This window comes from Myripristis murdjan, chromosome 12 (assembly GCF_902150065.1).
Source record: "Myripristis murdjan chromosome 12, fMyrMur1.1, whole genome shotgun sequence".
In the NCBI taxonomy this organism is placed as follows: domain Eukaryota; kingdom Metazoa; phylum Chordata; class Actinopteri; order Holocentriformes; family Holocentridae; genus Myripristis; species Myripristis murdjan.
Genome location: NC_043991.1, coordinates 14,876,488 through 14,902,966, shown reverse-complemented (window position 1 = coordinate 14,902,966; position 26,479 = coordinate 14,876,488). Strand labels below are relative to the sequence as shown.

The window sequence follows — 26,479 nt, the reverse complement described above, 5'->3', positions numbered from 1 at the left end:
ACAGTTCCGCTCAGCCTCAGATCTTATGTGTTTTCTATTCTATCCTGCTGAATTTTGACCCGCTGGATCTTTACCATTCCCTTTCTTTCCATGTTTAATCACATAATCTGGCTGGATATAATCCAACTATAACCTTTAGTGTAACAATGCCATGTAATGAGCCATGATAGGTTTAACCTGATTCACTCCTCCACCTATAGTATGACCCTTTGCTAAATGTCACCTGGCTAACACGCCGTGCTCAGACGTTAAACGTAAAGAGCAGACTCTGAAAGGCCCTCAGAGCCGCCGTGTCCCTCCTGTTGCCCTCCTGTAACTCGAATGCAGGTAATCCAATAGAGCGCAGGAGAAATGCCAGAACACTCTGAGCCACAATGCTTTAAAAACACATCATACATTTCGAATGAATGATCCAATCATTCCTAAAGCTTTTAATCTATTAAAAACCAAGGACACAGCAAATTTAATTTCACCCTCCTTCGCCTCTCTCTCTCCCTGTCAGCCATACACCCCCCCTCCCTTGTTCCCTCCCTCCCTGTGGACCAGTTCCAAACCAATGAGGTACAATCTTGACCTCATTTGGAACATCTATTTGTTTTGATTTACTTCCTTTAATTTCCCCTGGTGTCTTTTTTGAACGTGACAGGCCACATTCCAAACAAGGCACTGTGACCTCAAGATGCGATCCAAAACGGAGTTTAATAAAGAAGCAACGCCGCTATGGAGGTCACTTCTATAGTGATGCACCGAGAGAGGAGAAAAGTGAATCAACAGATTGATGAAGGCTTTTTTGTTGCCCTGCTGATGTGTCTCTGCAGGAGATCCACACTGATCAGCAGGGGTGGAGTCCAACCCTTCGCACTAGTGGTTTGCAGCGGGGTTCAACACGATTTTGATGTTTCAGGGCCGATACTGATACCGATCATTAGTTACAACCAATAAATGATATTTAGAACCGATTTTCCTTTGCAATAAATTTGAAAATTGCAGTGTCAACATTAACAGTATTACAAACCTTGCTTTGAATTAACAAATGTTTAATTAAAAAAATGCAAATATTCGCAAAAAATGAACTGAAAAACTGCTAAATAAATATATACAACAATAACAACAATAATAACAATTTTAAAACTGGGGGGAAGTGGAAAAAAGTAATTCCAAGAAAAGTGTATAATTATTAAATGAGATATTTAATGATCATATCAGTGATGCTTGATTGACATCAGATGTCTTGGGTTTAAATGTTTGTAACAGGCATCTGAATGGAATGCAGCCTTTCACACACATTTATATAAACCTGAAGGCATCCAGTAAACCTGAGACAAATATTGTGACCCTGCTGTCCTTAAGTAAGTAAGGACAGCATGCCCTTACTTACTCTCTATGAAAACTAAATTAAGATAAGATAAATTGTAACCATATTATCAAAAATGTTGCCCCTCAGTGCACCAACAGACCTTCTGTCCTTATTACATCATGGTTTCATTTTGAAACATATTTGCTGCGTGCACCTCAGGCACACAGTGAGACCGCATGATACTTATAGGAAGAAATCCACAGATGTTACATTTTTGTGCTTTGAAAAGCAAAAAGCAAAATTCTTGGATCGGCGGTCCAGAGGTGAAATACTCACAAATGAAATAAATGTCCTCTGAGCTGAGTGCTGCTAGCATAAACAGTCTTAAAAATCATGCTGAACCCTTTTAGGTGCATTCCACCATAGCAAGGAATGCCAGACTGTTCTTCCAGACATGGTGGTTAATAAGGGCTTCCTGGGGTCCACCATCAGCTATTTATACTATCTCTAATGTTAGCATCTCAGAGCTCAGCTGGTGCCTCTCCCCACAGCTTATTATCTCATTATCTCCAACCTCATTTTTACCTTGTTTAGCTACGTTTCCTACTCAGCATTTGCCTTAACGCACCACTTGGAATTTACTCATGCTCCAGGCAATGTATTGAGTCACATTATGGGCATGCCCACAGTGTTGTCTGGGTTCCTGTGTGGAAAAAAAAGCAATGAGCTATCCCGTTTATTGTCTTTTTTTAAAAAAAAATGCGGCTACAGGGATGAACCCCATAAACACTGCATACAGATTCTACTAAACAGTCTTTAGTGCACTGACTGGGTGAATCTCAGACAAACAACAAAACCAGGAGCCACAGGACCTGGAGAATATCAGCTGTCAAAAGCCAGGCTTTAGCCCATGTCAATCACAGGACACCATCCTCACACCAGACAAAACCAGCAGGGTGAATATATACTTTTAGTTGCTACATTATCTGGCCAAAACAGTCCTGGCAACAGTGAAGCCTATTCTAGGTAATAACTGAGGTTTGCTGCTACATGGTAACACCCACAGCATAAACTGCAATGAGACAGGTAAGCCTGAAATAGCCCAGTTTATTCTCAAAACTGAGGTGTTTGCTCTCATCAGCTTTAAAAGTCGCAGGTACTGTTTGTGCACAAGAACTGGACATTTGGACTTTCCAGTGATGTTACTGCCGGCCACGTCTTTTGGTAAATGCACACACAGCACAGGCGCACCCTTCATGTGTCAACACCAGGGTATATAATCTGCAACCTATTTGCCTGAAACAAGAAAATTAGTGCTACTTACAGAAAAAGTAACAACTGGGCGAAACGGCTCTTGCTCTTTGAAGTACATGAATGCAAACCGGTTTATTCTATTGGCGTGCAAGCAAATTGGTTGCCTATCCTCCTAAATGCAAGCCCATACTTACCGTGTGATGAGAACAGCGTTGTCATGATGGGCCATCCCATTCTCTGGAATGCTGTTGCCATCTCCATGATGAGACAGAATAGACTTCTGCCACTTACAGAAACTGTCCAGAGACTTGTCAGCATGATGGTTAATCTCCAGGTTAGGCTGCAAAACACCACACAACACACAATGCAATGTAGTACCATACCAAAAAAATGCAGCAGAACACAACACAATACATGACATTTTGCCACAGGATACAATATAATCCAGCATGATACAATATGATGTGATGCAATATAAAGGCCACACACCACACCGGACCATAATGGATTGTATCATACACCACAATACAACTAGAAATAGTATCCTTGAGAAAAAATGAGGGTACTTGAAATCAGCAAGTAGAAAGTTCCTTAGCAAAAGAATCTCTTCATTATCAATACACAGAGGAATACAAAATATTTTAAGACATGCAGGCGCATAAGATGGAAGTAGAAATAGTAGTGGGAGCAGGAACAGCTCTATTTTAGGAGCACTATTATAGGACCAGGAGGAGTGGAAGGAAGAGCAGAATTGGGAGGAATAGTGGGTGGAGAATGAGGATGAGGGGTAGTTGGAGCAAGAGTTGTAGTAATTAGTGAAGGAAGAGTAGGACAAATGTTAGTAGGAATTTGTGGGGTGCACTGACTCTTGTGAATTTCATTCGTGCAGATAGAGGGAACAGTTGCACTGCAATCATTTCTGTCTACACTGACGCTGGCTTGAACTCCATCACAAAAATATAAGTGCACTGATTCTCTTTTATCCATACAAGGGTTGATAAGCCATTGTCATTGGGAAATACTACATTTTCCATTCAATGTGCATCAGTCAGTCAAGTGATAATCATTATTATCCGGTGATTATTGCATATGCGCACTGGATCCAAATGGAGTTCCGCTTATACACAGAAAATGAAAACATATTATTTGCTGGCACCACTCCAACTTAAAGAGCCCTCCGTGACCCCTCAGAAAAACAGATGCTGGTCACACACTCTGTTTCTCCCATCACACACACATACACATGTACAGTGTGTATAAAAATCCTCAATCAAGTCTCCCCGAGGGAAGATGTCTGAGCACATCTCCACTGCAAGGCTCTTTCATCTGAAGTGGTGGCCATATGGTGGATACTGTCTCTCCTCTTTCCCCCTGACCCGTAACAATCACATGTGTGCTCACACCGCGCACATCAGTCATACGCTCGCTCTCAGGTGACTGTGTGGACGCTAACGACAGGCTTACCATAATAACCCCAGTAACAGTGCACAGATATTTCAAAGTCAGCTCTCGTCTTCAAAGAACAAGAACAAACTTACACCGCTGTTATGATCGTTTAGGGGAAAGGCAAGGGTATTGAGGCTGAGAGATAAAGCAAAGAGGGTCAGAATAAAAAAAAAAAAGAAGAAAAAGAAAAGAGAGAGAGAGAGTTTTGCTCACCTGATCTTCTGTTAGAACAATCAGACGGGTTACAATAATGTTCACAACATTTCCTAGACTGGCATCACGGTAAAGTTTGGCAACCTGACCTCCAGAAAAGAAGAAAAGACACAAAGTCAGACAAATTGTGTCCACATGTCACAACATATAATCTTCATAAATTAGGTTCACACATTATCCTGGATCATTATACTATTCCTGTATATATCCGCCAGCTCAAATGGCAGACATGGAAAAGAAACGGCATGGTATATATATTACCACCTGTCACAGAAAATATCTACACAACCAAAAAGTAGGATCAAACTTACAATATTCATTACAGACAAGATGTAGTGCTCAATGTCTTTGCGTCCATGGTAACCGACCATCATTTTATCTGCAACCACAAGTGTCTCCACAAAGCGCTCGGTGCTGACGGAGCGCCTCTGTCTGTGGGTGCTGTTTGACTGCTCGCTGTTGTTTAGCGGGACAGGGGGCGAGTGGACAGGGGAGGGCGTGCTGAACTGGCAGGGTGTACTGCTTTTTATGAGGTCTGCGGATAAAAAGGAGGATAAAGGCGGTAAATAATGGAATAATGGCCTACTTAAGAACGATGAAATACAAGCTGTGTGAAGGAGGGCATATAGATAGTTTGTGTATGGTAGATGCACATTGGGAATCTGCCCCTTTGAACCTTTTGCAGCTAAAGCCTTCGCTTTATGACCCAGATGCTCTGGGAAAAAGCTATAAGATGGTACATGTCGGGGCATGCCGGCTTCCTGGCGATGACAGTCTTTACTGTTTCTTATAAGACCTTGGCCCAAATACCTAAATATCCACCTGGTTCCTCTCCATTTCCATTACATCTCAATTGACAAAGCATTCGGTGGCACTGACTTGTCTGTTACAGAACTTTAAATTGTGAACATGACGGTTCTATAAATAGGATGAGTGCTTCTATAAAAACCCCACAATTTAGGTTCTGCCAAACACACTCGAGACTTTGCAGCGAGGCAGACATTGCTCCTTTTATTGAAAGTCTGAGCGAGGCTTTCTCTTACAGGTTGAAAGGTGGCCAGGCCAGGGCAACCGGAGCACACAAGAGGCCTGGTCATGTCCACCAGAACCTGGGCCTAGAACCAAACCAGCACTTCCTCTAACCTGCTATGTATAGCTATTCCTTTACGTCAGTCCCACCCACACAGTGTCCAACCCAGATGGAGGTTCACCAACCTGAAATGCCACAGCTGAACTCCTGGCTATGCTCTTGTGGTGAGGGAATGGCAGACATTTTATAAATAACATGTTGCTGTGCTTCTTCCAGGTTCCATTCACTGGAGGTTGTGGAGGATATGTTCTTTAATGGCTCTATTAAATACTGCTCTTCCTCTGTTGTGATAACGCCATGCTTGTCAGGGAGAAAAAAAAAGAGAACAATGAGAAAAACATTGGTTACAAACAGATACACAAGATGCTGTGAAAATGCACAATACTTTGCAGCAATGCCTTGAAGCATTACATAAAAACTTACCCTGTCTTTGTTCATCACAACAATCTTATTGTTTTACGCCTCACTATTGTGCATACCTTCAAGCTATACAGTGAATGAAATCTTCTCTTTGGATAATAGCCTTTTCCTGGTAGAATAAGGTTTCAACACAAATAATATTTCTCTAGGTCACAGTCAAATGTAAAAACATCCCACACTCTGAGGCAATTTGATAAATCACGTTAAAACAACCAATTACACCAAGAACAACATTATAATTACTGGGACTTCAACCAAAGTACATAGCTCTCTGCCCTTGAACACTCCCTTTGTAACATAAATTGAAAAAGTACTTCACAATGTGTTTGTAGAAAACACTGGCATGCTGCTTGGCCCTGTAAAACCCACAATGCAAGCAATTAACAAAAATATTACACTGGTATACACTGATGACAAACAAATATTTGATATATGGGTTAATGGGTCAAGATATCAAATAGAAATTCGGACAGATGATTACATTAAACCCCAGACACGGTTTTGTCCATTTTTGGTGCTGTTAGAAAAAAGGTCTAACACTAATTCAATTTATGATACTCCATGTAGGTCTTGCCAACACATTTGGCTACGAGGGTAAAACATGTTTTCTCCTCATGATTACATTTGCCAACAAGAAATAGGGCCTTTTCCATGTTTAGCGTTATTCTGAAAAGGAGGAGGGATAACAAGTTTTCAAATTTCTTCCAGTTTCTTGACCATCAGACTGAACCTAGACAGACTGTGGATAAAAGCCTCAGGGCTAACAGCTTAGACCTGATAATGACTTGCCTCATTAATTTTGTTTGTCTGCCTGTTTGTTTTTGTGAAGCAACACTTTAAAACCGCCTATTGAAATAAATGTCTCATGTATGTGACTAACAATTACTGCCCAGAGTCTAGACCTGTGCAACATCACAGAAAGGATTCTCCTGAACGGTTTGATCACAGTTACTAAACATACTTTTCCAGAGTGGGGAAAAGTTTCCCCAAAATATAGACTTTGCAGTATTTAGTACACAACCTTTCATGCTTATCACTAACGGGCCGGTGAGACAGGGAAGCTCCAGTGATGGCATTTTTATCTCTGAGCATCACCTTACCTCACATCGCCCTAAGTCTGACAGTGCCAAGTGGACAGAGGCCAAGATTCTGTTAAGCAAACAACAATTGGCACCAAGTCTGAAAGGTTGCTTCAGGTAAGCAGAGCACAACCCAGATATATATTCATTCTTTGACATTAGTTTGGAGGGGTCACCTGAGGTAAGCAGAGCATTAACTCTGACTCAGACGGCAGCTGGATGGTGTGAACCGCTCGCTCTCAAAGAAAACAAAAAGTCGCCCGGTGTACTCACCAGGCCCTTGCAGTTGCTGAGTGCCACTCTGGTCGTGCTGTACTGATTTTGCAGGAATCCAACATAGTGGCAGCTGTCTACCATGTTGTGGCGCCACTCGAGCCCTTCTCTCCCCCAGTATTCCACTGTAAAATGTTTCGACACCAGGTGGGGATTGAGAGTCAGATTTAAGTAAAAGTGCTTTCCGTAGGCTGACAGTCTGTAGAACAGCCGGGGCTCTGGGGGGTTTGGGTTTAACTCGGGCAGCGGTCCAAGCGTGGGGTCCGCCGCGCCCCGTCTCCGTCGGCCTGGCCGGTGGTGCTTCACGGTGTAGCTCAAGAACTCTCCATTCTCATCCACCCGCACTGGAACAGTCAACTGGTAGTGCTCCAGGTACGACAGGAACTCCTCTTTTACAGCAAACAGAAATAAAAGGCAGGAGCCAGACCATAGGAGCATAAAAAACAAGATAAAACATGAGGAGAAGAAAAGAGAGAAGAGATTGGCCCAGTGAACACAAGTCATGAAACAGTGTATTTATTCCTCAAATCATGCAGAAAACTAAATCCTGAGGCTCCAAGATGTTTCTGACCAGCTAACAGCGACCATGCACCTGTCTTACCACCAAGAGGAGCACTCTGGTAACATCCTACCCACCTTGAGAGCTGTGAGAAAGTCTGTTGATGCTTTGAAATTCAGAAGCGGCCATCACCACCAGGCTCAGTGTCCAAGTCAGCGTCTTCCACAAAATTTCCATAATTCAGAGAAAGATCTGACATGGGGTGGGGTAGAGGGGGTGCTACAAACTGGTTAAAAGCACACAATCAGTCCGATGCCACACCATAACAAGTCCATGGTTTGCCTCCTCTGCTGCGAAATGTTCTCACTCTGCCCGACAGCTCATCCAGGTCTCAGATTTCTCCTGAAAGCAAACACTTCCACATCTCACTGGTGCTTGCCTCTGAATTCATGTCAGCGACTCGTGGGCAACACGGTAATCCATCAGCCGAGTCACTTCAGGTGTAGCTCCAAAGAAGAAGATCTATATTGGAAACTTGTCTTGGCCAATCCATCTGCATTCCTGTGAATGAATCATTCAGAAGTTATTTTTTTATGACAAGCATCACTTTATGATATTGCTGTCTATTCAAGAATGAATGAAAAGAACAAACAACAGACATGCCCACAAAACTAACACACGGTTCAAGTTCAGTGCTCTCATTCAACACAGGTATAATGTTTTGTCATTTAAAACACTTCTGACAAGGAAAACAGGAAAACAACTAGTTCTAAAGTTCTGATTTTATGCTAAATGTGACTGAATGATTGGGTTTTAGTCAATAATGATCTACTGGAGGTGGCCAAATCAAGACTAATGGACATTAATTAAAATATAGCCACATTCTAGTGATGCATAACCTTAACTGAGCCAATCACAGTGCCTAACAGACAAGCAGATTACAGTCTACTCACTGACACACTTCACAGCAGCATGTGCAGAGCACTATAAACAGAAACGTCAGAGGATCCAAGTTGAGAGGATGTTGCATGATGTCCAATGAATATAAAAGTCACGATTTAGGCATGGGAGCCTCCAAACGGGGGGGATGAAAGACCTCAACAGAGTCCGCTGGCTCTGAACAGGGATGTTGCAACGTCTGTATTTCATAAGCATCTTGCTGCACAAACCCAGACAGCAGCGCTACCTACTTGGCCACTCTGACCCAGACAGTTGGCAATCGGCCCGTATGCATTACACCGGTACCTCAAATACAAATACAGTGGCTCCTCAAGGTGGCTCTGCAAAGCAAAATAGACCGCTTGACATCACTTCGGGTCGCCTGAGTTTTGTTGTTGTTGTGGCAGAAGGTGTGAAACAGCCTGTGCTCGGTCGCCAAGTCGATTATTGGTTAGTTTGTTTGAGCAAAGCCGACTGCGCTTGCAGATGTGGACCTGTAACGGTGCAACACTTCCCGGAGCAGGCGCTTTGACACCCCGCAAAATGTACACACACACACACACACACACACACACACACACACACACACACACACACACACACACACACACACACCGCCGGTGGAAACGTCCGCATCTAGCCGTCTCATCTACTTTTAACGCATCGCTTCTTCTTCCTCACATCCCCAACAAAGTGTCGCTATCTCGCTGTGTGAAACCACACAAAATATGAGGTCCGGGCTACAACTGGCTACGCTCGTTTGTAAACACACTCTGCTCCGGGATAGGACTTAAATGGTCAATCTAATCCGCTCCGCCAAAAGTGCCCCGAAAGATCGTCCTATTCTCAACAGACGGAGTGTTTTAAAGATAGTTACCATGCTCATCTTCATTGTCAGCTCCAGTCCAACTGTGCAGGGCAACCTCAAGACAAAAGACTTCTGCTGCTCTGAAGTTCCGCACACAAACCTCTGCTCTCCTCTTTTCATCTCCTTTTGGGTTTTGCCATCCTTTTTTCTTTTAACTGCAATGGGATTTTCCCCCCTTCAAGACCAAAACACGGGAGCAGTAACTCCAATCAAGACACTGTCTTACTTACAAAAAAAAAGTTATTCAGCTTTCAAAGTCTTGGACTTGCTCCAGGAGAAGGGTCTATTTTCAGCCTATCTGTCGTCTTTATAATCTAGACTTGGTGTAGTGGCTCAGAGGGCTTAAAAAGTTAGCTGAGGCTGCAGAGGGTATTCTGCGAAATGCCACAAAGTACTTTGAAAAGTGCATGCAACAACCAGCAAAAGTTGGGTTAAGTTGCTCCCTTCACTACATTTGCAGAGACCGGGTATGTCCCAGTCCCGGACAGCTTCAAATTGGCAGCTTTTTCAGGGTGGAGGTGACGTCAGTGCAGATGTGCCTCTCCATCAGCTGTGCGCATGTCTATCAGTGCTGGGCTACAACAAGAATTATATAAACTTTATTTCTTTAGGAAATACCCCCCCAGGGAGTGTCTGGCGGATCCGCGGCATTACTTTGCAATGTCTGCATTAAAATAAATAGCAATAAATGATTTAGGTCCGCTTTGCAGCAGTCAGTGCATTAAAAAGTGGCTGAACTGTGACCTCCAGTAGGTGATAATCATGACGCAAACAGCAATCACTATCAATAAAAATCAATAACATTAAGAAAATTATTAATTTAGGCATTTTTTCATTCCTCATTTTTTTTTTTAAAACAACCTTTTTCTTTAAACGACTCTACACTCATATTACTTATAGCAATTTAATACTGGTATAGAAAAATAAATATGTCAGGCTAAAAATGTGGGCAAACTATAAAAGTGTGCGTTAAATAAGTGTAATTAGGTTTACCTTCCACTACATCCTCAAATATAGCCTGCCAGGTTCAGGAAGGCTGCTCAGCATATAACTGCTGAAATAATGGGGTTTTAAGTCTCGCCGTTCAAATCAATGGATCTGGTCTGTCAGGAGGAAAGTATTTTTAGGGATGTGGGGCTGCGGATTGGAGACTAATGGCAACCCAATGTATTTTTGTATAATTTTGTCCGTGCCTATCTTTAGGCTAAAGGAAATTGAAAATCATGCCTGCTCCAGAGTTTCAGTTACAGCTGCTCATTATGTAGTAGCCTATATCATTACAGTCAGGTCGCCGTGCCTCCTATATGCAGGGCCCCCGAAGGTGTCAGCCAGTTTGTGGGTAAGAGCGACATCGCGTGTCTGAAAGCGGCATCGCAGCCGAGGTCAAAATGTGTCAGTCCTGATAATGAAACCTGCTGGATGAAGAAAAAAAAAAAAAAAAAAACACGCCCTGTTTAAATGAGAGTTCATTGTCTAAACCATTGACCAATATGTAGCCTGTTCTTCAAATAATAAATAATAATAATTATAATTTTTTTTAAGTAAAAATGATTAATTCAAGAATAAGAAAACTGAAAATTTATGTTCCGCTCAGAGGCAAATCAACAGAAGTGTAAGGCATAGTTTTAAAAACAGTGCTTACCATCTTCATGTGTCTTGCTTTTAATTGTTTGTAATTGTGGAATTTTAGTTTTAGTCTGTTTATTTTTTTCATTTTTTTCAATGTATTAATATTTTTAGCATTTGTCTTGATCTGATCTTGTACAACACTTTGTAACTTCTTGTTTTGAAAAGTGCAAAATTAATATCAATATGTGCTCTTGTGGTGCAAACACATTAATGATGATAATGATAATAATCTCATTCTCTACACTCCTCTTCTTGATGTAGTCAAAATGCATTAACTTAGAAACCCTGAAATAAAACAAAGAATGAAAGGAGATCAAAAATATTAAATTAATCATATAAATATTAACCTTAAGAGGCATCCTGCTGGCTGCACCTTTTCCCACAAACATTCTCCAAATGAAAAATATTCTGTTGCAAAACCAAGTTAGAGACACTGATCTGACCTTTGAAACGGTTTCTTTGGCAGAGCAACAAAAATCTTTACTGCATGGCATTCAGCAGCATTGAGGCATTCACACACATTCAGGAACGTCTTTGAATTTATTGTGGCCTTGCATCCTGTGATGTAAAGATTTCACCTAATATTCATACCAACAACTCTGCCGAGTGCAATGATAGAAAGTATAAATACTATGATATTAAATACAAGAGGGAATTATGTAATGCAGCAAACTTTATTGTCATAATGTGGATTCACTGTAAGTCTATTTAATTACTTGTTTGCAGGGCATGTTGATGCACAATAAAAGTGTACTGCAGAGATAAGGTATATGACCATGCCAATCCTCTGCCCTGAAAAGTAATCATATAAAGACTCACACTGCCTCCAGTTTAATTTTGCTGTCTACCAGCATCTAGTCAGCTTCATAGCACCATCCTTCAACCCTCTAAGCATCTGGTAAGATTTACCTCCTAATGACTGCTTGACTGGAAATCCCAAACAGATAACGTTTGATCCTGTTCCACGCTGCTTGATGTTCAAGAGACGCGTAATTAATAGTTATCTCCGTTTTGAAAGGCTGATTTTGTCAGAAGTAATGATCACAGAACTCGCTGCAAAAGAATGGCTGTAGGAACCAGCACTTAAAGTCCAATGAGAGAATCTTTTTCCATCCCTCAGACAGGCTAGTCTGTCCCGACCATGGCTGTGACCAACCAGCCAAAAGGCTATCCTCCCTCTGACTTCCAGACCGGCCTGTGTGCGTTCTACAGCGACTGTGGGACCTGTGAGTATTGTCTCCTTACTGAACAACCGAGTCCCACACACTTCACTTGCAGTCAGTGATGAGGTTGTTTAACCCTGCTGTTACCATCAAATTAATACACTTTTTTTCAGTTTGACCTCAGTAATTTCAACCTCCAGAAAATTATTATAATAAAAAATGTTTGTTGACTATCAGTAGTTCTGGCTCCGCTGCAGGTGTGGCTGTCTTTGGTGAGGGCCCTAAAGCAGAGGAAGGTTTAGTTTGATATAGTTCCTCAGTGTCATCCAATACAGCTGAAACAACTGTGTGTAAAATATTGATATTTCTTATATGTTTTATACAGCTAAAAAAGCCTGGGCTCACTTTGACCCCAGGAAGCATAATGTGCCCAGGACATTGAAAACCTATCATGGTAATTCTATGTTTACCAACTTTAAATTAGGAAAAGTCATGAATATGAAGCAAAAAAAAAAGTTAATCATGTATTTAGAGGTGTTAAACATGGGGTCAAATAGATCCCAAAGATGATTGGGGGGTTAAACAACCTGATGAAGCTCTCTGTACCCTTATCAAATATCTCTGACTGCAAAGTGAAGTGTGTTTGTCGACCGGCGGCCTTCTCCTATACACACCTGTCGATCCACAGGTGTGCAAAAGTACTGCTGTCTTATTATTTTGTGGATCAAAATTCAATTAATGTTATGGATGCAGCAACCCTGCCATACAGGAAAGCATGCATGATACATACTGTGAACTGTAAATTGTGTTTTGTGTTTTTTTCTTCAGGCTGCTATGGTCTGTGCTGCTTCCCGTGCATGGCCTGCTCCATAGCCGGGGACATGGATGAGTGCTGCCTGTGTGGGATAAACATGGCCATGCGCAGCGTCTACAGAACCAGATACAACATCAATGTAAGTTTGCACTGGATAGTTTGCGCTGGATCTCTGGCAACCCGTTGGTGTGTTTCCATAGGGGCGTAACAGACATGGGGGATGGGAACCTTCTGGAAACTGTCCCCCCCGTCCCCTGCTCTTTATCGCATGTACAAACTAGTAAAATACAGTTACTAAACAGTTCACCCAGTTAGTAAAAATTAAAAATAAAGAGAAAAAATTACCTCAAAATTTAGGTTGGTTATTCAGTTATTTTGGCAAATTTTGATTTAATTTTAAATATGTAATCATTATCATAATTATAGAGTTGTTTTGTTTTTTTGTTTGTTTTTTGTAATTTTATATTTTATGGCATTTTTTTTTAATCCTTGCAGCAGTTTTGAGGCAGTCAAACTTAAATACGTGATTGCTTTTCACAGAAATCAAGTCTGTATATACACACGATAAAAGCGACACAAATATAAATTAATTTTTTGTCATCAAAAAAAGACATGTAGTCCTCTGAATATTTCTAACTTCCTAGTGCTCACACATTATTTGCTCTGTATGTTACACAGTTCAAGTTGTCATAGCTATAAAATGATGGCCATTAATGTGTGACTCAATGTGGACTCAGTGCAGAGGTCAAGGTGTTGGCTTCCAATATAAAATAACTTTTTTTTTTTTTTTTTTTTTATTTGGTTTGTTTGGTTTTGTTTTGGTTTTGGTTTCCAGGGATCCCTGTGTTCTGATTTCATGGCGTATGTTTGTTGCCCGATCTGTGCCATCTGCCAGCTCAAGAGAGACATTGACCGCAGGAAGGAACAAGGCGTTTTCTGATTGGACGAGGTCAGTGTCTTGGATGAGCTCTACACACACACACACACACACACACACACACACACACACAGCCCCACACATCACAAACACAGGCCGTGACTTTGTACAGTGTTATCTCTAATCTCTGTTGAAACAGAAGAAACTAGATCCTACTGATAAGTTTTAATTCCATGTAATATCAGCAAAGAGGTTAATCGGTGATAGGATTACAGCTCAAGTCATGCAAATCAGTTCACCTGAGTTGACTTTTTGGGTGTTTCTCAACAGGAAGTCACAGATTCATAACATCTGTTTTTTTCCCCTCTCTTGTAGATGTTGCCTTGACAGATATGAAGTTTGAAATTTCCTGGATTGCTGTGCTGCTAAAACACGTTTAGATGCTTGCTTTAAGTTCTGTCTTCAGAGAGGAACTACGCTCATTTGTATCATTCACTTAGTTAAATATTAGCCCGCTGTAATGAGTTACTAGAACTGATTTAACAACCAGTTCTTTGTGTGCAGTGATTATAAAAAAGGATATTATAAAATTTGCTGTTCATTAAAATGGTGAAATATTAGTAATTAGATACTATTTGAAGCCTAGTAATGATGATAAAAATAGTAATCTGAATATTTTGACTCCAAAGTGTTTTGAATGTAAAGTGCAACAAATGCTGTGTATTCAACTATAGGACTGACAGATGCTGAGTATGTATTCTATCTGTGCTGTCTGATAATTGTCCTTTTCATCATTAAAATAATTTCAAATCTGAATACAAGTCTTTTATTTTGTGAACGCAAACAAGATATAAAGTGCTTACAGCTGCAAAAAGTAAGTCATATTCATTATAACTTAAAGGAGGACCTCAAATAATCAACTCTGGGACTGAAAAGGTAAATACATCCATTGCACCCTGATCTGATAATTACCTGTTGGTCTTTTTTTTTTTATGACAAAGTCCTTTAAATCACTTTTTATAGAGATGGAGTGCACTGTTACCCTTCTGTTTACATCTTAATTGAAGATTTATGTTTTTATACTTTTGGACAGTGATACCTTAACCGGCAAGGCACTTCCCATACCTACATGGTTCATGCACAGAGAGAATGAGAGAGCTTACTAGTATGACAGTGAGCGACAGAGACAGAGAGCGCATGCAGAACTTAAAACCAAACAGAGATTGGACTTTGACATGAAGTAAAGTCCAGTCATAGAGGCTCCAGTCAGTTTGACAGATAAACATTGGCAGTTGTCACTATGTGCACAAAATCCACTCTGCTTTTTGCTTTCATTATATCCAGCCTTTCAAGTAAGTTATTTTTCAACATTTTCATTGAATCCCTGGGATGTGTGCTCCTGTGTGACTAATGGCACATCTGTCTCATGTTCTTTATCAGATGTGCACAGCTTGAACTACAAACAGGTAATGTGTTAATTTTATCATGAGAGGCTCTATGATTTGGAAGATAAATATATACATTCTAGTATCACTAGTGCAACAGTAAATAAAAAAAAAAATCTGAATTAAATGCCTTATGCAATTCACAAAATTAACACTGATTTCTTTAGCCTGGATGTTACAATTACCAAGTGCCGGGGTGTCCATTCATCTTTGAGCCTGTGTGTGGATCCAATGGAGTCACATACCCCAACGCGTGTGTGTTGTGTGAAATTATCAGGTAGAGCAACCAGAAGTGAGGCTTGGTCTGAACTCACAACTTCCTCATCGAAAAACATTTTGATATAGAAGCTCCATACTGACACTATCTGTCAGTATAATTTATTGCTCTAGCCTTGAGTAAAGACAATGCGCAATTCTCTTTTCACAGGGAAACTGGGACAAACATACTGATAGCTAAAAGTGGACCTTGCTGAGAAAGCTGCTGCAATGCAAAACTACAAAGGAATCTTGAGAATCACCGCATTTCACGACTTTGTCGCCTGAATGCCAATAAAAAACATTTTTATTGGGGAAACCACCAATATGATCTTGTCTTTCATTTAAAAAAAAAATGATACAAGCAGAACAGCCGATGATTTTTCTGGCCCTCAAATTTAATTTGTTGAACTTTTACAGGAGTTTGTAACAACATAGGTTTACATGACGCAAGAAACCAAGAAGCACTTCACGGATATTGCTGTGGCATGTCAAATTAAAAACATGAGTGTGCTGGAAAGCAACAGTTTAAACATACCAATTAATATAAAACAAACCCTTTCACGCCTTTGAGCTCCTTTGGACTCCTATATCACATCAAGTATCTAAATCATCAGAACCAAACTAATAACTCCAAGAATGAAGATACAGTATCTCTTCATTGAGTTGCATGCCTCAAGACCCAGGGAGTCAATACCATGAAGTCACACCTAGACATTAAATTAAAGCACTGCTGTCTTTATTCGTGCAAGACATAGGTCCAGGATAGGTCTAATACTGAACCATTTTACCTGTGGGCAAAGAATGAATTTAAAAAAGAAAGAAAGAAAGAAAAAAAAGAGCAGCGCTTCCTTAAAAGAATATTGGTGATGGCAGAATTTGCTTACTGGGATAGGATTTGTGAGATTTTTGAGTAGGAAGACAAAAATAAAGGGGCGAGAGGGACTTGTCTGCTGGAGCAGTTTAGGGGAATGTCTGGGAGGTGTTTACTGGGTCATCTGGGCTTCCATAGCCTGCGCCGCCCACTCCGGAGCAGCCTGACGGATCTTTTCTAGCAGGTTGTTGACTTGGAAACAGAGAGACTGGATCTGCTTGTCCCAGGTTGGAAGGGGCTCACGAGCTGAGAGAGGGAGAAAAGATAAAGAGTAAGAGGAGGGGGTGGGCATTAGACACATCCATGTCATGACACAGAGTATGAACCAACAAATTTATATGTTAAAGCCTGGTAAGTATGTCTTTGATAAACTGTTGAAGCGTGCTCTGACAGAGCTGCCCCTTCCTATAGGCAGACCACACTGCAAAAAGTCAAATCTTACCAAGATTATTTGTCTTATTTCAAGTCAAAATGTCTTATTTCTAGTCAAAATATCTCATTACACTTAAAATAAGACATGATCAGCTCAGAAATAACTTGTCTTTAGACAATTTTCACTTGTTTCAAGTGAAGATTTACTTGAAACAAGTGAAAATTGTCTAAAGACAAGTTATTTCTGAGGTGATCATGTCTTATTTTAAGTGTAATGAGATATTTTGACTAGAAATAAGACATTTTTACTTGAAATAAGACAAATACTCTTGGTAAGATTTTGACTTTTTGCAGTGCATGTGCTGTGTGTCCGGCCTCGTCTGGGACAGTCTTTGTTTAACAGGCTGCCCCCAACTGGCCAAAGTTGCACCTGACATTTAACTGCCACAGGTTAACTAAAACTGAGAAATCCTGTCCACAATATGTAATTGTGGTGTTCATTTTTCACAACATGGGCTGTTAAATACTCAAGATGTAGGCATGTAGTGATACAGGGACAAAAATATCAAATCTTTTCCTTCACTGCCCACGACAGAGGTCCAGAGGGCAATCAAATGATAAAGCCATTTGATCAATATGCAGTCTGGGTGGCATGCACTTTGGCCACACCCATATTAAGCCGGGTAAATCCGAAAACACCATTTTGGCTTTCCATCCAAACCACATCCCCAGACTGGTGAATTTTCAGATTTCAGATTCAGAAAAGCTTTATTTTTTGGGTGGAAACATCAGCTTAGTGTGGATGGTAAAGAAAAACCCCCTTGAAAATTGACATTTTCAGTCAAATTCCAGTGGTGTAATGAATGTAATGTATGAGTAAAATACAGACTCTAAATCACATTAGGTTCACAAGTAATATAAATTTAGTGTGAGAGGTTTCTCGTCCATTATCACAACTTAATTTAGTCCTGTGTTAAATGCACACACATCAATGCATCGTTTAGCGCTGTGATTTGCTGGTGTGACTCTCAGCTGGTCAAGAACACACCCCGCCACGAACCCTGTTCTCAGTTCTTGAACCAATTCTCATTGCAGGTGCTTGCAAATTAGGAGCTCAATAAGCAAATAACTATCTTAATTATTTATGGGCTGGCAATTGTTGGCAATTGTTAATGTATTTGGTTTTCAATACATAGCAAGTTATATACTGATTCTTGTTTGGAAAAGCTATGAAGTGTGCAAGAGTGGCTGGTAGACTGAAGCGGCTTAATATCAGCTGCCCATTTTTACCTACGTCTAGCAGGTGATGTCTTAGTTTCCCATCATCACTGCAGCAATTGTTCATGTTGTAATTCAGAGGATTAGACATGCCAGCTTGAAATTTAAAACTTTGCTTGGGCACCTAAAATGCCAAGCCAGCTCTGTTCTATCAAAGCTAAAAGCACCGGCCGCTGCCACTCACTCTCAAAGTGCACGATGCCATCTATCTGGTCGATGAAGCCATTCATGCGTCCTTCAGTAATCATCTGGGAGGCGATCTTCTCAGCCTGTGGAAAAAGCAACACAGAACAACATGGGAACAATGTAACATGGAAGAAATCTGAGTACAAGGTATTCAGCACCAGTTCAAAATTTTTTCTTGCACCCAAATGATTTCCTCATAGAGCTGAACAGGAAAGTTATAGAGTATAAGCTGATTTCTTTCATGTTGTAGCAAGAGCAAAATGATTTAGCTGCATTTTGATGACGACGACCCTTATTTATGCATTTTTACCAAAGTTTATGCCAAATTTTGCCAAATCTTCATTTTCTGTTTATAAGCACTGATTTTACAGATTGTTAACTAGTGTAGTGTGACAAAGGTTTTGATCTAGTAAAAAACTGTCAGAATCTAAGCCGCAGCTTTACTCATACATGTTAAATTCTCACTAATGTCTCACCTTTGCTGGAGGGATTTCTAACAGTGCTCCCAGTTCTTCAAAAGTAATGTTGTTGTAGAGTTTACTAGCAGACAGGAGATTGTGCTCGATCACTGCTCTGTCAAGGATGCTGGAGCCTGGGATAGAGAGTGCACAACAAGAAAAATTCAAATTACATGTAACTGTATTATCAAACCAACAGACAGACACGTGATCCTACAAACTCTGGATATAAAGCCTTGTTAAACCCCATCAACCTCCAAGAAAGAAAGACCATGTTTTTTTTTCATATATATATATCCTCCATTCAATTCTATCGAGCTTAATGGCAATATGATTTTACCTGAGGGCATGAAATCATAATAAAAGAAATAATGCTAATTATTATCATCTTGACTTACCATCTGCTGTCGTGGCCTTCTGGTGAGGCATGAGCATGGCAGCAAACTCTTGTAGCTGGTTGCCTCTGATAATGCGGTCCAGATACATCTTCTCCAGAATACCATAGGCAGCCAGTTGCTGACAGCGCTCATCCTTAAACAGAGTGGCAAGCATACGGGAGCGCTGCTGGCCTAGATAGGAAACAAAAGACAGAATATACTGAAGAAGATGGCCACAACTGACATTATTTACAATGCAGACATTTTGAGCAATCAGGGTGAGACATTCTACCTGGAAGAGCAAGAGCAGCCCAGCTATGTAATAGTTCACATTATTCCTCACTGAAAAATAGTACAGACTGAATAGTGAATAGAATAGAATAGAATAGAATAGCACAAGCTGCTCATAGTCTGCGAGCTAAACAACTTCCCTACTAAATTCAAGCAGCTTCTGTGGCTGCTGTTGTTGAACTTTGACAAACAATATGCAAATTAACCGTTTGATTTATATGTAGCCCACAGTCATGTGGTGATGTCAGAACAGTTTTATGTATTTGCTTGCAGGTAGAGTCTCACATGCATCCCTGTGTTCAAAATAGCTGCGTTGTGAATTTAGTGTTAGGCAACAGAATGTTAAAAAAAAAAAAAAAATCAAGCTATTCTCAAAATATTTCCCAAGGCCCAAGTACTAGTGGTGAAAAAGAACTAATAACTTCTATTAAACTAACCTAACACCGATGCTTGCATAGTGGCATATATGATATTAAAAAAAAAAAAAACTATTTCATTCATCCTTATTCAAATATTTCCTGATGAGCTGCTATATGAGGTTCGCAATCCCAGTTCAAAACAAAAAGTGGTGCCATTGGAATTTTTTGGACACACTACTACCTTAACATTAAAGATAGCCTATTTTCAATATATTCTACTCATTCTCACCTTTCTTTTTTCTCTTTTGAAAGAAGTAACATTATTTTGGACATTAAACATGTTGGCAAAAAAAAACAGTTTTTCAATAAAGGCCTTTTTGCCCATTTAATAGTGCAATTTTGTGGCACATTTTACAGTGTATATTTGGTAATTTTATCAAACTCTTCATTCAAACATTGTATGACTAGAGAAAAAGAAAATTACAAGAATAAATGCATTATTCTGAGTGGTACCTGCAGATGCCAGTATGGTGCAGTTGAGGGCATGCTTCAGGGCCTCCAGACGTTCACTTTCATGGACAATGGACTTGTAAGACAGCTCGTTGTACCTCTGAGCAGCTTCAATAAACTTCCTCCTAAAGTCTAGCACTCTAGCATAGCACACCTGCAAGGGAACACAGCATGTTTTTATGGCAAAGTTTCCAAAATGTTGTTTGCTTTTACTATTTAATAAATGTGAACAAATGTAGCACACAGATTATGGGAAAAGTCACCATAATGGTAAAATAATATGAGCCCATAACATCATTAAAGGGCGGTGTACCTTATAGTGTATCTGTAGCTGTTCATTAGAAGACTCATTCTGAAGCAACGAGGCTCTGTTGATGTAGGCCTCGGCCTGCACAGGATCATCATCCTCCAAGTAGAGACGTGCAATTTTCAGGTATGTATCCAATTTATAGTCGACATTGTACTGCCTGTAGGAGAAAAAAAAAAGCAAATTTAAAATCTTGTCAATAACAAGAATCACTTTTTATTGACAATAATAAATAAATACACCAGCCAGTGGCTTACTTTTGTCCTGTTTCCAGGGGAATACCAACTAAAACCTGGGCAGCATTTCTCCAGTCCCCCTCCTTTTCATAAATGGTGGCTAAATGCTGTCTGATTGAGGCGACCTGAAGAATAACAAAGAGGTTCAGTACCCTTTATGTAAGAACATCTTATTTAAACACTTGTGTTAATGAATTTAACTGGTTGTGAAAGGAAAAAGGCAAAAAGTCATCAAATAATATTCATCTCCAGAAATATGTGACAGCATCATACATTAACATACATTCATACATTAAAATGTATTAAACACAGAATATTGGACAAGCTCATAATAAAACAGTAAAACCAACAGAAACTCAATGCTGCATGTGCAAGTATACACCTTTCTGTATGATAATTATTATAACAATAATTATTGTCGAGACTGAATTGATAGTTGACACACTCAAATGTTTTGCTTTTTCTATTTTCTTTCATTACATTAACTAGGCTTTGAGATGCTCTGAGTGTTGCATATACTCTATATATCTGCCTCTACATTATTAATTGACTGATGGGCCTATTCAGGAGGAAGGAATGTTTTTCCATTTTTGACAGGTACTTTTAAAAGATGCATGTCAAAACAAAGTAAGCTTGTTTCTTAAAAATAAATGAGTTTCTTTCAAAAACAAGAGTGCTTTGTTCATAGTTTGTTTTGGGTAGTTGCTGCCCTTCCTTCCTATGGGATTTCTTTTTTTAGAGCATGTTTTTTGGCAAGCATCCCTGTCCTGAAATAAAGCAGTTGATGTGCCATCAAGCCCTAAAGTTACTTTAAGTATAAAGTGAGTTAAATTAATCTACAACAGGCATTTTCACAAAAGTGTACTTCATCTGTATAAACAAAGTATTAGGTTAAGCAGTTAGTATAGCAGTTTGGCAATATCAGAAATGACTTATTTTGACAAAAAGAAATGAAAGACAGATAAATTAAATTAGTAGGGGTGTATCAATACATGTATTCATATTGAACCGTTCAGCATGAGGCTTTCAGTTCAGTACGCATCACAAACTGAAGTAATGTTGTCTTTAAGGTTAAGGTCTTTTAAAATGTTCTCTGTGCCACTCACGGATGTATAAAGAGAATGGAGCCACTGCGCCCAACAGGCAGCACGCTGTCTGCCCCTCCCAGCCCAAAGACGCTAGAGGGCAGCTCCAGTGAGGCGCGCTGAGAGGCGCTAAGCTAAGCTACCTCGTTGCAAAATGGTTTGAAATGCCATTACCATACTAGTGATAGAAGATCTTGCAGTAACAGGCGTGGCGTTTGGAGCCACTTTGGTTTCATTGTGAATTATGAGGCGATGGCAAGAGAGTGGTGGATAAAAAAACAAAACTATGTCACATCTCCTACATTAGAGCAGGTTACACCAGTGGGAATTCTTTAAACATGACAGCTCATTTCCGTAGACATCAGCCCAGTGTGTCAACAGGTGGAACTAGGCCAGGGGTAGGCAACCATGTGCCACAGTGAGCCGACAGTCTGCAGGTTTTCATTCCAACCAAAAACCACAGCAGGCGATTACACCGATTACCTCACTTTCAAGCAGAGAGGAGGAACTAATCACTGAAATCACTTGGTGTGGTTTTTGGTTGGAATGAAAACCTGCAGATTCTCAGCTAGACCAAAACAAGGAGCAACACACACGCTACAAACTATCACTGCAGCATTTCTGCAGGTGCAGCCGTTCCCAACTGATTCAAACAGGGCAAAAGAAATCACTGCGGCGACTGGAACATTTATAGCAGCGGATATGAGAGCCTACTCTCACAACATGCTTAGTGTCATTAAACTCTGGTACACTATTTCTTCAGGAGCTCATTTCAGCCAGACTGTAATTCCTGCTTTGTACAAAAAAAACAAAAGCCCAAATAGAGAATGAAATGTCTGAAGCAGCTGAGCACAGACAGCTGGACGTCAAGGGCTCCACAAAGCTAGCTAACTGTGACGGCACATTACCTTACCGCTGAATGGGAGGTCACTGCTAGTCATCATCATCATCATCATCATCATCAAATAGATCATACTTAATGATGGTAGTTTTAATAAGCAGCTGTTAGTGTTTTTGTTTCATATACTGCTAAGAAGACAGCCCAGATGATGGCTCAGATATAGTTGCATCATTATTCGAACTAAAAAAGTACTTAATTTACTTAATTATGTTTGTACATTTGTACTTTTTTGGTGCAGCGAAAAAGTACCAAACTGTGACACCTCTGTATCGTATCTAATCGAACCATGAATTTTGTGAACCATATCACCCCTAGAATTTATGCGCAATGTTTATGCAGAAAAGAAGACCTCATAAATTCAAATTTAAAACTATTTAATGACTTTTAAGGCCTAATATTTATAAAATTGAATTTCAGACATTTTAAGACTTTTTAAGGACTTGCAGACACCCTGTTATAAAGTGCTTTGGGACAATCTAATGTTCCTCCAATGGAAACATCTAACTGCTGCTACTTAGGCTGTGGTAGTGTGAGTGCACTCACTTGTTCCTCGAAGGAGATGACTCTAGGCTGAATCTTTTCCAATGTGAAGTGGTATACTGCTTTAGCTGTACTGTCGGGCAGGTTGGGGAGGTGCGTGCAGAAGTCAGTGAGCAGTTGTCTAGAGATGACAAGACTGACATTTTCATTGACCACTGTAAGAGGAGGAGAGTGAGACTGCAGTTGGATATCCTGTGTACAGCAAGTGTAATGTTAAAAAAAAATCTTTAACATAAATACAGACGCAAACAAATGCTGATCAAATATAAAGAATTCAGTCATGGCATACTTGCTTCAACAAACGCCTTTAAGGATTCCAGTTGGTCTGCATCTGTGAACTGAATGGCCTTCTCCAAAATTTGTCGATATCTGAAAAACATTGTGATATAAAATTAACAACGCTACTTTGCTTTGTTTATGCAGACATTAGGCTAAAGCAAACCCTACATTAATACTATGGCTCCACAATATGGTTAAAAAACAAAAAATAAAACACACACACAAAAAAAACAAAAAAAACAAAAACATGTTTCAATGACAGATAATGCGATTGTAATTTTTTTCTACATCTGGAGAAAATTACATGTAGGCCAGAGCATCTTTGTAACTCGACAATACATCACTTATTATGGTATACTATATATGCAGTTGCTACGATTTGGATATTGGACTTATCCAGTAATTTGGATATGATTTCGATTAATTGGGCAGCCCTAATTAAGACTCGATGCCTATGAATCCCACCAGAGTTTTGGGCAAGATATGCCCACTTGGCTATGGTAAAGATTATGGTTGGGTGTGGGCTTATGTCAAGCCACTTTTAATAAATGAGAAACAGGCCAACAAAGTTTATGACCAACTGCAGCACTTGTATGTGTGTATCTTGATACTGACTACCAGAATAATCCACGGTGATGCCTAAATTTTCCTCAAGGTGATTGTAAACAGAACAACTTGTCTGCGTCGCTACTATTACTCAACAAAACAATAAAGACTGACAAAATAAAACAAAGTAAACAAAAATATCAATCACTGAATAAAAATGGATTCTGCTAGTATATCTGTTCACTCATATTCATACACAGCAAATGAAAGTGTATGTTGCATTAACTGTGATCCTATCACTGGTCAAATTGGCTTTCCCAGTGATTGTCTTTGCACACTTCAATTGAATAACATTTCCTAAAATTCCAGTGCCAAATATAGGCTTGCCTGTTCACAAACCCATGATTGATAAAGGGTGCTTAAGAGTTCTGAGAGTATCATGAAATACAAGCAAGCGGTAATGACAAGCAGTTGTTCTATAAATAGAAAGACTGAATACGACCACATTCAAAGACACTGTGCAGACTAATGCACAGAGCGTCTAATCAACTTAACAGCAACTAGGTCTAGATTATGTCAAATGAAATGGCTAAATATTTATAGATAATGCACATATTTGTTGTTACAAATTTCTAATGCACATGTTTTATATTTCTTTTGCTTATAATTTCACTTATGTTTATAATATATTCCTCTCTTAAAAATTTCCCCTCGGGGATCAATAAAGTATTTCTGATTCTAACATCATGTCTGTCATGTGTTGTTGCTCAGACCAGTAATCAGTAGTACTGCACTCAATCACAGAGCCTTTTATTTTGAAACTGAGAGTGAAGTTTGACATTCAACAGTGTGTTTCTTGAATCTGTCTGTATCTTCCTGATGCCTTTAATTGGAGATGTATGAAAGATGACTGAAATTTTGCCTCTGTTGACTGCCTGGATTCCAGTCCACACACGGTTCTCACTGTAGCCAAGTACAAGTAAGTAAACACACACACACACACACACACACATATATACATACATACCTCTCCCCAAATATGGCACCATGAGCAAACCAATCAGAAACACTATTAAACAGCGCCAGCAGCTCTTGTGTAGTGTAGTCTAGTGTAGTGGTTTGTTTTTTGAAGTGCTGTGTTTTGTACATTCGGGCCACCGTAGGTTTTCAGCCTAAAACCTGCCAGGAGGGGGGTGAGCTGCCCTCCCCTGTAGTTAGTGCAAGCTTTGTTGCTCCTGTCACTGACAGTAAAGATAAAGATATATGAATATATATAAAGGTACTGTCAAACTAGTGGCAACTATCGTTTTGTTATGAAAACGAGATGAAGTGATGAAACACGTTCACATTATTTAGCAGAGCATGTATTAGTCAGCTTGCTACCAGAATGACTAGCAGGGCTGAGCGACCCCATGTCGGCCAGTCCACCGAGCAGCATCTATTTCAATGAACTTACTACACTTTACTGCATTAATTACCTCGGGATATCTCCTGCACTTTGAAATCCTTAAGATGAAAAAAATGAAACGAAGTTGGTAGATTATAAATACCCAAGAATAAGAACTGAACCTTAACAGTCTAGAAAAGTCTGGCAGGTATGCATGTTTGCATATAATCAGGTGTCGGAAAACACTAACGTTACACTGTCAAATTTTGATGTTTGCTCCGCCTGAGAGACAAAAACAGACGGCAACACAGTGCACCTGGGACGCAGTAAAGCTAACATTAAACGGATAACGCTACCTAATGTAGCTAGCTAGCTAACAACAGCTAGTTCTGCCGATTAGCTAGCAATATCACCGAAACGCTCACTCCTGAATCACGGGCGGATTCATATTATTGTACGGTTACATACTTTGCAGCGAGATCTTTGTGGGATCCACTGGAGTTCATTAGCTGAGCGAGCTCCTGCCTCACTTCGGTCGCCATTGTCGCCAATCAAGTGTCAACAACAGCCGTTTGTCTGTCAAGAGCGGTGCGAGCCTTCCGGTCGGTGCTACGGCGAGCCGCGAGCGCACAGGCTGCTCGGTCCTCCAGCTGCGGGGCGGCGCGAGCTGCACTGCAACTCTCACGAGCGGGCGCGGCGATTTGACAGCTCTGCCGCGCGAGGCCACAACATGGACTTCCCGTGGCGGCCCGCACGGTGAAGGCAAGAGGACGGCTGCTGAGTCTGTGTGATTCAGTGAGTCACTTCCCTCGGTAGTCAGCCTCCGCGGGGGGAGAAAAATAGGTCCGCGGGAAAGAGCGTGCAGACTTATTTCGCTATGCGCTCCGCCGTGAACCGCGGCTCCTAAAGGGACCGCGCACACACGCTCGTGC

General features: G+C 40.3%; 3 protein-coding genes across 3 annotated transcripts in view; 1 reads left to right on the top strand and 2 right to left on the bottom strand.

The window, feature by feature from the left end:
• Positions 1 to 7,808, bottom strand: part of adamts6 (ADAM metallopeptidase with thrombospondin type 1 motif, 6) — a 53,738-nt gene extending 45,930 nt beyond the window's left edge. Inside the window, exons 1-6 of the mRNA XM_030065506.1 lie at positions 7,709 to 7,808; positions 7,073 to 7,461; positions 5,426 to 5,600; positions 4,522 to 4,745; positions 4,211 to 4,294; positions 2,746 to 2,891 (exon numbers count right to left, since the gene is read on the bottom strand). Of these exons, the coding sequence (XP_029921366.1) occupies positions 2,746 to 2,891; positions 4,211 to 4,294; positions 4,522 to 4,745; positions 5,426 to 5,600; positions 7,073 to 7,461; positions 7,709 to 7,808 (1,118 nt within the window). The remainder of the gene's footprint in view (positions 1 to 2,745; positions 2,892 to 4,210; positions 4,295 to 4,521; positions 4,746 to 5,425; positions 5,601 to 7,072; positions 7,462 to 7,708) is intronic.
• A 4,340-nt stretch (positions 7,809 to 12,148) lies between these two features.
• plac8.2 (placenta associated 8, tandem duplicate 2) lies at positions 12,149 to 13,924 on the top strand. The gene is made up of 3 exons (XM_030065705.1): positions 12,149 to 12,233; positions 12,999 to 13,123; positions 13,820 to 13,924. The coding sequence occupies exons 1-3, from the start codon at positions 12,149 to 12,151 to the stop codon at positions 13,922 to 13,924; spliced, it is 315 nt and encodes a 104-aa protein (XP_029921565.1).
• Positions 13,925 to 15,938: 2,014 nt separating this feature from the next.
• Positions 15,939 to 26,089, bottom strand: cops4 (COP9 constitutive photomorphogenic homolog subunit 4 (Arabidopsis)). Its single transcript, XM_030065894.1, has 10 exons — positions 26,016 to 26,089; positions 23,625 to 23,704; positions 23,339 to 23,490; positions 20,831 to 20,934; positions 20,580 to 20,733; positions 20,270 to 20,420; positions 19,128 to 19,298; positions 18,748 to 18,863; positions 18,270 to 18,354; positions 15,939 to 16,681 (listed from the first exon to the last, which is right to left on the bottom strand). Exons 1-10 carry the CDS (start codon positions 26,087 to 26,089, stop codon positions 16,548 to 16,550), a joined length of 1,221 nt encoding a protein of 406 aa, XP_029921754.1. The 3' UTR covers positions 15,939 to 16,547.
• Positions 26,090 to 26,479: the final 390 nt, after the last annotated feature.